At 40.9% G+C, this 15,213-nt stretch overlaps 4 protein-coding genes across 5 annotated transcripts; 1 reads left to right on the forward strand and 3 right to left on the reverse strand.

The window, feature by feature from the left end:
* Positions 1–13: 13 nt before the first annotated feature.
* On the reverse strand, positions 14–6,918 carry LOC108624491 (WD repeat and HMG-box DNA-binding protein 1). Its single transcript, XM_026813185.1, has 21 exons — positions 6,480–6,918; positions 6,225–6,339; positions 5,982–6,133; positions 5,803–5,911; positions 5,490–5,732; positions 5,176–5,391; positions 4,821–5,108; positions 4,531–4,747; positions 4,232–4,456; positions 3,943–4,163; positions 3,624–3,866; positions 3,180–3,552; positions 2,840–3,118; positions 1,788–2,071; positions 1,605–1,708; positions 1,396–1,550; positions 1,155–1,323; positions 753–1,075; positions 389–693; positions 177–313; positions 14–105 (listed from the first exon to the last, which is right to left on the reverse strand). The coding sequence occupies exons 1-21, from the start codon at positions 6,554–6,556 to the stop codon at positions 75–77; spliced, it is 4,266 nt and encodes a 1,421-aa protein (XP_026668986.1). The 5' UTR covers positions 6,557–6,918; the 3' UTR covers positions 14–74.
* A 31-nt stretch (positions 6,919–6,949) lies between these two features.
* Positions 6,950–8,433, forward strand: Tom20 (translocase of outer membrane 20). Its single transcript, XM_018023892.2, has 4 exons — positions 6,950–7,189; positions 7,529–7,620; positions 7,716–7,889; positions 7,963–8,433. The coding sequence occupies exons 1-4, from the start codon at positions 7,063–7,065 to the stop codon at positions 8,005–8,007; spliced, it is 438 nt and encodes a 145-aa protein (XP_017879381.1). The 5' UTR covers positions 6,950–7,062; the 3' UTR covers positions 8,008–8,433.
* Positions 8,434–9,113: 680 nt separating this feature from the next.
* On the reverse strand, positions 9,114–12,217 carry l(3)02640 (porphobilinogen deaminase-like protein l(3)02640). Its single transcript, XM_018023890.2, has 6 exons — positions 11,713–12,217; positions 11,132–11,204; positions 10,743–10,926; positions 10,169–10,439; positions 9,792–10,108; positions 9,114–9,717 (listed from the first exon to the last, which is right to left on the reverse strand). The coding sequence occupies exons 1-6, from the start codon at positions 11,764–11,766 to the stop codon at positions 9,543–9,545; spliced, it is 1,074 nt and encodes a 357-aa protein (XP_017879379.1). The 5' UTR covers positions 11,767–12,217; the 3' UTR covers positions 9,114–9,542.
* Positions 12,218–12,579: 362 nt separating this feature from the next.
* Positions 12,580–15,114, reverse strand: LOC108624510 (BRO1 domain-containing protein BROX). 2 transcript variants are annotated; one of them, XM_026813180.1, is made up of 7 exons: positions 14,629–15,114; positions 14,267–14,528; positions 14,058–14,153; positions 13,797–13,975; positions 13,523–13,698; positions 13,233–13,465; positions 12,580–13,157 (listed from the first exon to the last, which is right to left on the reverse strand). In XM_026813180.1, exons 1-7 carry the CDS (start codon positions 14,648–14,650, stop codon positions 12,911–12,913), a joined length of 1,215 nt encoding a protein of 404 aa, XP_026668981.1. In that variant the 5' UTR covers positions 14,651–15,114; the 3' UTR covers positions 12,580–12,910. The 2 variants fall into 2 exon arrangements, with proteins under 2 accessions (XP_026668981.1, XP_017879378.1); XM_018023889.2 differs by having other exon boundaries at positions 12,583–13,157; positions 14,267–14,497.
* Between the last annotated feature and the right edge of the window lie 99 nt (positions 15,115–15,213).

Below are 15,213 nucleotides of genomic sequence, written 5' to 3' on the forward strand. Positions count from 1 at the left end.
AATTATTTCTCAGAGTAATTGGGTTCACGCGCGCACTTACGCGTTCAGTCAACGAACAAACATTTTTTTAAATATCATTTTGCCACGTTTCGCCCGGCTTGTTTCCTGCAAAATTTTTCGAGGATAAAACGGTGCAGAGACTCAAATGTTACCGTGGTATATGGTCTACGTCGTACTTTCCAAAGTTTTCACCGTCCTCGAGAGACTCGGGTAAGTCGCAGTTCATCGTCTCCGGTAACAAGAAACATAAGGATGCACCGATCAAGGGGCCAATTCCAAATATTAACGGTGGTAGCCAGGGTCGTACTTTTCCCTGCGAAAAGAACATCGAGTTGTACGCATATGGAGATCAGCGCGAGGTGTATAGTACACGCAAGAGCAGAGGAACCATTGTTGCGATATACGGTGCGATCATGCTGCCGATTCTTGCACAGACGCTTCCCAGACCGACGCCGACGTTTCTGACCACTGTTGGAAATACCTCGCCGCTGTACAGATACACCGTCGGGAAGCTGAGCGACATTCCCGCGAGACCCAGCGTGGCTAAGAACACCGTAAGGTTCGAATTCGACAGGGCGGCCAGCGAGAGTAAGCTAGCGGCGGATAAAATGTTTCCACCCATCAGGATTTTCAAACGTGATACACGCGATATCAGAAGTAGAACTACTATCGTCCCTGGTAGTTCGGCAGCGGCTAAAAATTACACGTTCGTTAAATGAAAGCTTGAACCGTGGGTTCGTTCCTCGACATACCCGAGACGGCAACGTTCACGAAAATGTTCCCTTCGATATACCCCATGTATTGCGCGAGTCCAAAGAAACAGCTGCCGCACACGAACCAATTGATGCAAATGCAGATAGTTTTCAATCTCAGATTTGGAGTTCTGAACAGATGCGTGATATTGTATTTCTCTTTGTTTCGCTTATTACGACCTCCTACGTCGTGATATGTTTCGATCGCAGTTTTAACGTTTTCGATCGGTATCTTATTTCGGTTAGCCGCTTTCATTAGAATTTGTTCTGCTCTCGATGGCTTGCCGACGGCAAGCAGCCACCTCGGTGATTCGGGTATGATCCTATAACGTGTACAAGTTTTTCTGAGATCTATGTGTTCGAAATTCCGCTGCATCGACGAGTTTCGACGATTATTTTTACCAGTAGTACGATAATAGAAAAAGCGATGGTATCGAAACTGCCATTTGAAAACCGTCCCACGTACGTGTTAAATACGAAATTAGAGGGTTCATCAAGTAGCCTAGTAAGAACGGCACGTGAAAGAGGACAGAGATAATTGACCGCCACTCCACCCCCACGATCTCCATGACTACAAAAGCGTTTCACGGAGGCGTTAAAAACAATTTCGCTCTTGGATCATGTTACTACGGCGATTTCTTACGTAGAACGAAGCTGACCAGCATGGTGCCGCCGGTGGCCACGGCAGAAGTAAATTTAAATAGTACGAACAATTCGAACCATGGAACGAACGCGCTTATAAATCCACTTATCGATTGCAGTCCTATTGCGATCATCAAAGGCTTTTTCCTGCCGATCCTGAAACAACTGAGTTTTAATAATCTCAGCTCCTTCTCGATTTCCTATACATACCGGTCAGCCATCATGCTGAATACCATGTTACCGATAAGCACCCCGAACATGATACATGATTGTACGAAATTCGCTAATTGTTCTTTATCGCAAACCAGATCCCACTGAAAATATTTGTACACGTACAGTAGCAGTTGCTCGCGCGTTTCATCATACTCGATGAGGTCGACTGATCGAAATTACTTGAGTTATAATGCTTTCTTTGAACACGCGTTTGTCGTACTTGAAACTCGTGCATTTCTTCATGGTGCCGTTCCCAACGTCGATATAGCATTTCATTATCGTTGACTCGTTAGACACTGAGAACGGTGCGGCACATGAGTAATTAGTCGGCGGGGCAAGAAACACGATGGAAAGCTGATGCCACGCAACGGGAAATTTGACGAAAGACAGTGCTATGGCAATAACGATGTGCCATGGGCCCATCGAGCCCATAGCATTTTGTATCACGTCTAATGGGACGTGTTCTGAAAATAAAGATACGTATGTATGTAGTACATGATGTACGTAGGTGACTCTACGAATGTCCGTACGTTAGGAACTCGTTCCGATTTTTTCGATCGCGCGGGAAATGTACAGACGGTAAAATATTATCTCGAATAAACGGATACTCGTAGAATCTTACACATACATATGTATAACAGCGTTTATTGTTACCGCGCGGATTGCAACCACGGAAATGAATGTATATTTAGATTCGGTCGCGCTCAAAACGATAATTTTAGATATAAATTTAGGACTCTGGCAAACGTATTGACACTCACCCTTCATCGCGTTTTCGAGCATCGGGATTGAAAATTCGTATATCTGAATCTCGTCTCTACGCGATTATCATCACCGTGCAACGACCGTACGTGCTGGAGCGCGTTTAAAAAATGTTCAACTTGCGCCGAGAGACTCGAGCAAACTGAAATTACCTCGGATACTACGGCTTTGCCTGTTTTATCGGTACACGTGTAGTGATACAATAATCGAGATGCAAATAACTATTTAAGAAGGCTCTACCTTATCGATGCCTAAGATCTCTTTATCGGAATATCTCCTGATCACGTGGTACTGCGAGCACGAGTAAACACATTCTTAAAAAAATAAATATTACGTACCAAATAAATACTGATTCTTATAAAATATTTAAAACCGTTTTTCTACATTTCAAAGTTATTTATCAAACGCAAAGTCGCGGAGCGTTTGATTCGAAATTCGCTTCGGCTCGGTGTCCTGATCGTGTTGTGGGCTCAACTTTCTTTTTTTAGATTCCAAAGGTTGCGAAGGTGGACTGCTGTCTTGCGAACTTGCCTCCTTCTCTTTAAACTTCATCAAAGCTGTTTTCGTCAACTCTGTAGGACTCAATTCGGGAAACTCCGCTTGCAAATTCTTCTTGTTCTTAGCATACCAACCGATGAACGTTTCCTTTTTCCTCGCATTATTCGTCTTGGATTTCGAAGCAGATATCGAAGACGTCGATGTAATAGACTTTTGAGGTTTGTCCGGAGTCACGTCTAAACCAGCCAGTCCTATTTTGCAAAACGCGATTTATTCAACAGTCGTGGATATAACAGTGTGATTTAAGTATACCTTTCGTCGTTGGAGAATTTCCACCCTTCGAGAAAGGATTGCTTCTTCTTGCCGACAGTGCTTCGGTCACGGATAACGGTTTAATTTCCATATTCGGCTTTTTCGTTGCAAACAACGAAACCGTGGACCCTTGGGTATCATCACCCAACGATCCGTTATCATTTTCGATATGTTCCACATCGTTCTCGTTACTCGTTTCCCTCTCGTTTTCCCTCTCCTCTTGCTTCGCGTCGGCGATTGACTCGATTTTGTTGGCTAACGCTATTCGATTTATTCTCCGCGCGTATTTGATTGCTAATTCTATGACTTTCTCAGTCGCGATTTGTTCGCACAGTTCTACCGCTCGATACTCCAAATTACTTCGACAGGCGAGCTATAAGCGCATACATTTAATGAGCATTCTTCTAAACTGAATAAACGTGGTTCAATAATCGTCAAACGTACCGCGATAAGAGACAGCACTGATTCCTCCTTTTCCAAATGATCGATTCCCAATCCCCACAGTTTCAATTCCTTTTCAGTTTTCTCGCTTGTGCAATCGCAGAGCGGCGGAGTCAGAGGTATTTCCGCGACCACGGGACGCGGAGTAGTCGGAGGATAATGACTTCCTTTGCACAAAATGCATCGAGCCATACCTTGCTCTTCGCTTATTCCAATCAGGAAATAATGATCCGCTTTGCCTTTAGCCTTTTACCATTTAAAATCGATCAGTAACGAGTGTGAGATTCCTGTTACGTAAAATATGATGTACAATAGGAATTACCTCCTGGCTCAGATCACTAGCTACTTTCCACAGAGAAGAGTTTTTACTGTAAACTCTGATGACATCGTCGGCATCCATCGTTACCGGTGATCCATGATCCGTCATTCCTAGCCACATCAATTCCGACGATGGCGACAAAGGAAGGTTTACGGTTCTACTGTATAAATTCATTCCCCTAATTTGTATTATCGATAAATTCATACACTGATCGCCCAATGCTCCTATTTAAATACGTTCATTTCGTTACAATAGTAAAAAACGACGACTATTGAGATACGAAGAAAATTACCTATTCCATTGTGATAAGCGACTACTAGATCATTTTTCTGCCCGTTCATTGCAACCACGGGGCCGGACAGACTGACGACTTCGCGTTGTGTACCTCCCACAGTAAAAATTCTTAAATGTCTCCTGGACGTTGAAAGCGCTACAAAATTATCACCAGCGGCGACGCAATGCCCTTCCTCGTCTTCGGGAAGATCCAAAGACCATTCCTTGTTCCCTGAACCCCAACCTATTTTTCGATCAATCCGGGTTAATTACTTTTCGAGAACGGTACGAACAACGAATATGAACAGAGATTAGAACCTTGTAACGTTATTACGACCAGCTTGCTGCGCGTATCACCGGACGAGGGACAATTCAACGCGAGTGCTTGCGGCGATAAAGCAGCTATCGTGTGTCTTAAATAATTATTAATATGCATACTGCGATGGATCGACGCGTCATGAAACTCCACCTCGATACTAGATTCCTCGCCATCCTCCGAAGTGAAACATCTTACCATACCCGTATCGTTCCACACCTGCGCGAAATTAATATTATGTTCAAGCGAATCGAAAGATATGAACGATGACACTCCAGCGAACAAACCTTACCATGAAGCGAGATAACACGTGCAACGGAGAGGACCCAGGTTGAAACGGTGGTTGTAAATTGATCTCCGGAACGAAGGCATTTCTATCATGTTTCGACTTCTCGGAAGCCGCATCTGTTTCACTTTTTTGGTCATCGTCAGCTACTACGGACGCTTTAATCTTGTTCAGAGATATAATATTTTCGCCGTCATCGTCGTCTTCCTCTTCTCCTTCCGGGATTTCGAGGTCTTTCACGTCCCCGTTTGTTTCGGCCGTTATCGTATCGGTCGATGCCTTGTCGGGAATTATCTAGACAGATTCGACGATCAGCGTTGTATACGTATTTTCACAAGCAAGAGTGCGCGAACACACGTACCACATCGAGGCAGCCTAATTGACCCAACGCATCGCAGAAGGCGATCTCATCGGATTTATCGATGCTCCACGATAATCCTGTGATTTTAGTTTTCTGTTCGTGCTCGATGTAACCGATCAACTCCTTAGTTTCTACGTTCCAAACGATTACCTCTCCCTGCACTGTGCTAGCAGCTATCAACGTACCGCATTCAGAAAACTTACATATACTAATTTCCTGTATATTGGAGACGTAACGTTAGAGGACACGCGTGAAACCCGATGTGCATTTTGAATGATTAATATCGATAAAGATAAACGAATAAAACAACATACACTTTTTATATTAACGCATTTTAAACGAAACGATTCCTTCCATGAAGATCGTTCGACCAGAACGACGTCTTTTGTATTAGGAAACGCAAGCCAGGCTCCATCTCTAGGATGGAAAGAAGGCACGCCGTATGTTTTAGCCGTAAAAAACGAGTTAGACTTGGGTACTACGTTAGGCCAAATATGTGCTACACGCTTTTCTTTGACATTCCATACTCGTACCGAACCATCAGCGCTGGACGATGCCTAGTTCAAACGATCATTCATAAGTTCTCTAAGAGGAACAAAAGAAAGGATGATGGAGCTCATCATTTACCACAAATTCTTCTTTCGGATCTAGAGATAAACCCAGTATCGGAGCTTCGTGTCCTGATAGTTCTATATTATCCGAGGTACTAATATCGATCACCTGAATTCTCATGTCGCTATAATAATACAAGTGCTGTAGAACTATAGTTCGTATTAATTAAACGTAAAAAGCTGCATCTCACATACCATCCCCCAGATACGATCATATTACTATTCTTCGTCGTTGCCAATGCGGACACCGACGCTGAGAATCTCGTAACTATTCCTTCTTTCTCGAGGTCTGGGTAATTGAGGATTTGGACCGTGTTATTGTCGTTCCCGACATATATTTTGCCATTCTAAAATCATTCAAAAATATTGTGGAGTTGTGGCTATTGGTAAACGACATCGAGCTAAATTTGGTAGGTGACATTAAGAGGATATCAGTACCTTTGATATGACTGATATCGCTTGCTCTGAAACACAGCTTGCAGTAGGATCATCGTCCATTAAATTCAACCAGGATCGTACGTCTCCATCGGATCCGCAAGTAACCAATCCCCTCCTGAAATATAAGTCTCTTTTTATAACGTTACCTTATTCTCTTCTCCTGTCCTGTTACACTATGAAACCAATCCTTCGCGTTCATCTGCATTTGCTACAGTAGCAAATCGTAGAAGAGTCTTACGATTTCTTTTGGCTTACTTTTCGCCAGTAAAATAGCAAACATCTGTGTGTCCATCCGGATGTGCATATCGCATAGGTCTTCGTACTAGTGGCATTTCCGTTGAAGTTAACGATTTGACTTCTCGTTACAAATTAGCACTCGTGTCTCGTGTCTCGCGTGATCCTCAAGTTCCATTATTGTTCCATTATTTTGCCGCGCATTCTCGATCTATGTCTATGTCTCCATATATATGTATTCTCTATCTATGTATTATGTATATGTGTATTCGAATGAACATCTCGCAACTCTCGTAGCAGAACTGTTAGATCTCCCTATCCTATACGTTTCATCTCCTATTAATTCTCGTCTCGATAATAAAAGATATCGTAAATGTTATATTTATTCATTCTTTTAGACGAACGCGATGAGTGAGTAGCATAGGGAATTTAATTATCGTAATACGTCGTTCCGGTTGAACCAGATGTCGAAATTCTGTTTCTGTCGGCAAGTTCCGTGCGTTTAGTAGCAGACGCAGCCTTCTCGGCCTTCTCTAGGGTGGCCTAGGTGCAATGAGGAGTTTGTAAATTTCGTCATTATCAAGATACAAATTTCTATATTAAAATGACCATGATTTCAAAGGCTGCAGTGGGCATCGCTGTTGGCATAGCTGGAATATTTGTTGGATACTGTTTTTACTTCGATCAAAAGCGTCGTAGCGATCCAGATTTCAAAAAGAAATTGCGTGAACGTAAGTCCGAGCTATAGATTTTCTCATCACGTTACAAATTATCTGAAACCATGTGATCCCCATGCATGCGTCGCATCGATTCCCCGCTCGATTTCATGTACAATTACGTGGGTACAATTCTGTCGGTTCATTTTAATAACAAAGATCGTTTCACGTTCGTTCCCAATTATTTTTCGTCGGTTTCGTTCCATTGGTTTTATATATATTTATTTTTAAGATGCAACCGTTAATGTCTCAGTGGTGAAACATGAACGTTACATGTTGTTGCATCGTCTGTATTATTACCTCTGTACATCCCTTGGATATATGAAGCATGATATTTTTATTTTATATTTATAGGTAGGAAAGCAAAGAAACAGGCGCAGAATGCTACTTCGAAACTCCACGACTTAAAGGATCACGAAGTTGTACAAAGATTTTTCTTACAAGAGGTGAGTCGACATTGTGTTTGTCGATGAAATGTTAAGAGTCAGAGCTATGCACCGATAATCATTTTACTACGTGATTTTTCATATGCATTTTATAGGTTCAACTTGGGGAAGAGATGCTCACGTGCGGCGACGTCGAGGGTGGAATCGAACACTTAGGGAACGCAGTCGCGGTTTGTGGACAGCCGACGCAATTGTTACAAGTACTCCAAAGAACACTGCCGCCACAAATTTTCCACCTATTGTTACAGCGATTACCAGTTATCAGTCAGGTAAGATATTCGAACGAATCGTTACGTCATGGAACAGGAGCAGGGTAGGGAGACTTACCGCTTATTGTTACAGAAACTACCGACTCAAATCGCAATGGCCGAGGATGAGCTTGAATAAAATACTATATAAATTGCGTTGAATATTTCCAAATAAAATCTAACAATTAGCTGAAAGTGTATGCTTCTTTTGACGACGTAGACTTTTGCGTAGCTTCGGTCCGGTCGTGCTGTTAAATCATACATTCTATTCTCCTTAATTAAACTTCCATGCTCCTCAATAAGTGTATATTAATGTGATACATCTGTGCGCACTGAAATTTTAAATAGAAAACTTTTGTATTCGTTTCGACTGCCACGAATATAAAAAATGTGTGTAAGTCGATGTGCCTAGATCTTTAGTTTACGTTCAAATTGTTGATATTCATTGAAATACGAAGAAGAGGCGGAAAGAGTAATTAAGGAGCGATGTGTAATCGATCTTGTTCCGGGCGACAACATGTAGCAAACTATTCGGTCTCGTAAATAAATCTCAGAATAATTTTAATTCGCTGATCGCTGTTCTCCATTTAACTTGTAAGGAATTTATGTGAAACGTAATCTATCATTTGCTGGAAGTATTTACAAACTGTAGCTTAGAAGAATACCATTGTTATAAAACTATACATATATGTATATTCATGACGAATATATTTTATAGAATTTGCACAAATCTATGCAATAATAAAATGAATCTATCTTACGAAATTGATATCTTTACGATACATGTACCGTCGTAAGCGTATGTACATACATATATAAATGTGACATTATTTCCAATAGTTAACACTCGCATATCACTTTATAATTATTTTTTATATAAGAAATGTTCTATTCTTATAACGATCTAAAAAGTATAAGAAAGATTCGTTCTTCTCATCTTCGTGTCACTGTGCTTCAAACTGATCTTCATTGAAATCTGCACCCTATCGTGTAACGTCATAAATAGAAAACTAGTGAAGTTGTTCGGTAACAATTTATAATGATTACAATTATATCAGCGCGGAAAATCAAATATCTTGTCATCGTTCTTTGTTAAAAATTACACGAATCTCGATCGAATAAAGGAAACGTTGCGATATAATTCTTTTCTCCGTTCACGAAAGGAAGAGAGTCCGATATACGTTCTTTCATATTCTTTTAATTCCCCACAATATACATAATAATAACGGTATACAATATCTTACAAATATATTTCGTAAATTCGTTAAATGTAAATAATATTCTTTCAACATATATCTCATTGTAACATGATTGATAGTTTTCTTGATAATGATATTTTTCGTAAAAAACTATATTTACACGTTTGTAAGCAAACTCGAAGCGTAGCTGCTCAATCGTGACTTTATTCGAATACGTTGAACTTTGTGAATCATTGTAAATAGCACGAGATTTCTTTAACGTAAATGTTACGCATGGCAGTGAAATAATATTTGCGAGATAACGATAACGAATAACGATCATAACAGCGATCTCATTAAATTATGAGAAACATACCGGATTTCTTTCATAAATAATTGCTCTAGGATTCTTGCTTAAATTAATGGAATACCGAAACGAAATTTTACTTACGCCTAGAATTCGTATTTATCATCAACAAAACTAATTTTTTCCGCGCTATTTCGATTGTAAAATTTCATTTCTCGCCTGAGCCATCACATCGAGCGCCTCCTTCTTTATAAGACTTTTCGCGAGATCTTTACCAAGGAGTTCTGCACCCGTTAGACTCAAATAGCTCACTTTGCCAGGTGCGACACTGCAGTAAAGTTTAGGTTCTCGATACGGACATTTCCTGTAACAAAAATGACACAGATCGTAGTAACGACGTACTTCGTCGATTCTTTTTTCGCTCATGATCTTACTTACTTCGGAGGCTCTCCATCGTCATCGGGTATGTAAAGTTTACTCTTGAACGTATCTTTGATCAATTGTTGTCCGTCCAATGACCATACGGCGCCAGTTATGGTCAGAGTTTTCTCTTGTAAGGTTGTGGAAACGGCAACTGGTGCCGAACAACCACCGCCCAACGTTTTTAGAAAAGAACGTTCGGACACGCATCTTAAGGTCGTATCTACGTCGTGCAGCGGTTCCAAAAGAGACAGTATCTTCCAGTCCGTTTCTCTGCATTCGACTCCTAAGGCACCTTGGCCGACGGCGTACAACGCTTCTTCCGGTTCTAACAGCTGCAATTAAATGCCTTGTAGAAATTACGTATAGCGCGGTCGACATTGGCCAAGAATTACCTGACTTATTCTGTTCTCCCAGTTCATTCTCTTCAATCCGGCAGCTGCCAAAATGATCGCCGCGAAGGGACCGTCCTCGTCGTCCAACTTCCTCAATCGTGTATTTAAATTACCACGGATATTCTCCACTTTTAAGTGCGGCATGTTTCTAGCTAATTGAGCAGATCTGCGTAACGAACTGGTACCAACGACGCTGCCCTTTGGCAAAGTGGACAACGTCTTGTCTTTGTACTTCTTCGACATAACGACCGCGTCGCGTGGATCCTCGCGTCTAAAATAATGTTTAACGCGTTATATCATCCGTCGAGCCACAATTCCCGTTTTCCTGCTTATAGAAGTCAAGTGCGCGCGTACAACCGACGAATCTTTAGCGGAATATTTTCTACGTAAACAATGTACGTTTTACGTATGCGCTGCGTTTCTTCAATCACGCGTATGATAATTTCATTCGAGATTTAAATTTTAAATGTAGAAACTACCATTTTGGAATACATAGCGATCCATATGAGAAGTAGGAATCATAAGCTGTACGGTGTACGTCGTTCTAACGTCCTCAATCGAAATGTATATTTACCTCAATATTGCGCCCAAAGCCATTCCTGCTGGTAAAGTCGTTGGCAAATCTTTCAACGAATGCACCACAAAATCAACACGACCGCTCTCGAGAGCTAGTTCCAACTCCTCCGTAAACAGCGACTTCTCCCCGATCTTTGGTAAAGATTTATCTAAGATTTTATCTCCTTTGGTCGACATCGTGACTAAACATCAAAAGACGTTCGATCAAGTTCCAACTTTTATTAAAAGCTCGAATGAGGACTCGACGGAAAACCCATGAGAGAAAGTATTCACTGAACGCTCTTATGTAAACGTACGATCGAAAATGTATCATTTATATAGTTTAGAAACAATTATATAACGTATTAGCATTTAAAAATAAATGATCGTAAATACGATTCAACTTACCTATTTGGAATTCTTTCGTCGGATTGTATTCCTTTAAGCATTCTATCACGTGTTTCGTTTGAATCAGAGCCAACTAAAATGATATCAATATCTTCTTAGAACGATTTGAAATATATTAATCTTTATGGTTCATCGAAGAAACATTTTCATTCGTTTTGAAAATATAAAATAAGTTTAATGTTCGACATAAACATATAGAGTAGCGTAGATAAAGTAATGATAACGCGGTAATTAAAACTGCTGACTAATGCGAAACTCAAGTGCAACAAATATTCCGTACACGGTACACAAATTTTGACGATCATTTGAAATATCGTCTGCTGTGACATTTTACAGGTGGACATCTGTATATCTATCGTCTTACGAGACAGGCTCGTCGCGTAAGAGCAAAAATTTCTTGTCCTTTCTCACACCGTTCACAAATTACAGCGATCGGACGAGTATGCTTATGCACTTGTTGCCCTTATCATTATTGTATGTTCAAACATCTAAATTTTTGCCGTATGAAATATCGAGAGCATTACGTCAATTCCTATCACCGTCGACCCTTAAAAGACGCGGTTAAAATTTTGTTTAATTACCTCGCTTTTCCGAGATCCAACTCGGATTACGTCACGTGTGTCCGTGCTCGTCATTGCGGTAATTTAAATTCCTATTCTTCTCCACGTCGATCGCGACACGATATCATAAATGACAATTATTATTACGTAACGAATAAATTCTACTTTGGAATGTGACAAAAGAACATTCTATCCAAATGGACAAAAGGAACTTTAATTAGGTCAAAGACGCCAGAACTACTTTCACTATTCTTGCGAGTAACCTTAGGCACCGTCGAGGAAGCAGAATATGAATTCCGGAATCCTTAATTAATCTATTACTATACAGAATTTGCGAGGCTTGTTTCACAGTTACTGACACTGCAGCAGAACGTGAATATAAGTAAAATTATTCGCTCGTACGAAGAGAATTACATTCTTATGGTCGTCATTTCGTACGAGACGGTGCACGATCAGCACGACGATACACGGTTTGACGGACTGACACGGTCACAAGTCACGACGCTCACGACGTCACACTTACGACTACCATTCAGTGTTCACGTTCACACGAGCACGAGCCACCGATGGCCAGCTGCTTGTATCGAATGGTATCGGAGTGAGAGTGTGATAAGTGTGCGAGAGTTCTCCTCATTCTCCTGCAGGCTTTACGACGAGCCACTTCCCTGGTTTCCCCTAGACAAGTGTACCTATGGAACTACTTCCGTTTGTGCTCTAAGGCGTCGACGCAGCAAGGAAATATTAATATTCAAATTAGAGTGGCAGCGTCTGTTTCAAACATTTCTTGTTAGCGACAATAAGCAAGCAGTTGATCATTGTGTGTATAGAAATGTATAGAAACGGGATTTAAAATCATATATTATTATTTACACAACTAGAATTGCACAAATGTAAATTATATAAATCAACAGAATAAAAATATAGAAAGTACATTCTATAACGAATGTATTCTCTTTACAATTAATGGTAGCTTTTACTGCAACTTAATTTTTGCGGTAGTTAGACTGTTTACGAACACGTATCAGCGATTACTCGAATCAGAAATATTTAAATGCTAAAAGCGAATACTGAGTCATTTTGCATTTTACTAAACGCGTGTACAAATTTTTGCGAAATAAATTAATGCGTTAATGTTGTGACAATACTTAGCGTCGACGCTTGTATAAAGAAATATTACAAAGAGAATTTATATCGCCTGCGATGGTGCACGTTAAGCAATTTATTGTATTAAACATCCGCTTTCGTTCTTAGGATCTTTGCTGGTCTGGTGAATCGCGTCCTCCTTAACAGGAGGTAAACTCTGCTCCTTTTCCATTTTAGCCGGGTTCAGCCCGGACAAGGTTCTGTACACGTCTAAATTCCATATAGGATTGTGTGATTTCATTTGAAAATCGATGGGGCTGACCAATCCGAAGGTAGCCTTCGTGTCCAACGTCGGCACTTCGCCCGGAATCGTGTGATGATAGCTTTAAAAGCAATCGAGATTACGATCTATTTCATCCAAAAAAATCGCGTTGAAATCCGATTCACGTAACGCTTACATCAAACCGTTTTCGCGATTGCACTTGTCCAGAGTTAGCTTCACCAAAGGCGCCAGCCGTTTAAATACGGCGTGTTGGTCCGGCTTTACTTTAGGAGCCGGTCCATTAATTTTTCCATATTCCTGACACAATGTCTTCGCCTTTTTCAAACACGTCTCGCTCTCCTGCAAGGCTTTAATCGCCTCTCCGCATTTGTCCATTGATAGTAAGTTCTCACCGCAATAATTATAAGCCTACGACGTTACGAATCGTTTAAGAGATTCCCATCTGCCCATTCCCGGTCCACTTACATAGGATCGATAGAACGCCGATTTAAATTCCAAGTATTTAATCCACTGCGCCGCTATCTCCGGTTTAAAGGGACGCAACGTATTAGCAGCGTCCAGAAATAATTTACTCGTCTCGTTAGCCAATGCCGATATCAAACTGGCATTATGTTTCAGTTCCACCGCTCTCGCGACCGTTACTGCAATAGAATTAATAAATGCGTGCAAGTAGGTACGACTTGATCCAGGAGAATGTATTATATTCTTTGGTAATATGAAATTCTATTTGTCGTACAACCTTCTTGCGCTTCTGCTGTACACTGATTCACGTACGCATTTATTACTCTTGGATCTAAATCACTTCCAAGCGGCGATGGCTCTGCCAATTGCGGTAGAAATTCTGTTTGTACAAAGGTAAATATTCCAGCAGCCCGCCTTAGCATAGTATGTACATCTTTCGCTTCGTTCATACTTATACTAAATTATATTTTCATTGGATGATACTTCGCTTGCCACGTACGCCTTTTAATTATCTCGTATGTTATCTATCGGTACTTACTCGTCTTTAGCAGCGATCATTGCCGCGTGTTTCATAAACCAAAGACCTATATTCATGCTCATGTTAGCTGCCTCGTAAACGGAATCGGCGCTGGAACTGGAACAAACGTGTTACAGTAAACGTGCGGCCAACGAATCGGAATGTTATGTACTATCGACGGATCATTTCCTTCTACCGAACAAACGAAACAATTAAAAATGTCAATGTACTAAGTATTTGTTCCCAATAACGTATGCGTCCATTTGTACACGATGACGTTCCGAAGCTTGCTAGGATTCGGTCTTCCGACGTGCTCGGCTTGCTCCACAGCCGAATTTATTTCCCATATGAATCCGTACAACAGGGTCAAGTAACTCTCGAAAGCTGGTTCTATAGTGTCGGATGAGTTATTCGGATTCTTTATCAATTCTAAAAGGCGACTCCTCGATAATCTGAGATCGCTGCAACACGTACGCACGTAATGCAATATTCCTGTTAAACGTATGTGCACAGGTGCGAATGACGTTTTACGTGTTGAAACAGCACATATATCGTACGAGAGCTTGATTTAGATTTCGTAATTATCGCTAACCTGGACAGCTTTCTTGTAGCATCCGTAGGATCAGTTATTTTTAAATCAAATTTCTGGTTCGTCGTGCCTTTCAATACGTTGCGGTGGAACCAATGTGCCATCTCGCTAATGGTTTAAGCGTATTCTCTTTATCAGGTACTCGCGTACTCGTTAGAATCTATTCGATTTTGACAGGTAAAGGAAATCGAAGCGAAAGCAGACAGCATAACACGACCACAACATATAAGCACTATGACTACCCTACGACTACGAATACATATATATCAGCTATGTACAGCTAGTAACAATGAAACTGAGCCAACTCGGGCTTGTGTTAGTTTCCTCTAGGGCTTATTTTTTAATACTTGATCTGGCGTCGATACTGTTGACGGAAACTAACACAAGCCCGATTGGCTCAGTTTTATTGCACTTTTTGCGGAATTCTGCGAGCAAGTAGTACGTATATATAATAAGTATGACGCGTAATTCTGCACTCTTCCGAAAGCATTTCCGCTTCGTAAGTGCATATATATATATCAGCGTGGAACCCGGCACATCGGCACATCGTGCGATTTTTGACCCATGCGTCATGCGCACTACAAATTA

The sequence above is a fragment of the Ceratina calcarata genome, unplaced genomic scaffold (assembly GCF_001652005.2).
Source record: "Ceratina calcarata isolate Rehan_Ccalc_2016 unplaced genomic scaffold, ASM165200v1 scaffold310.2, whole genome shotgun sequence".
Taxonomy (NCBI): domain Eukaryota; kingdom Metazoa; phylum Arthropoda; class Insecta; order Hymenoptera; family Apidae; genus Ceratina; species Ceratina calcarata.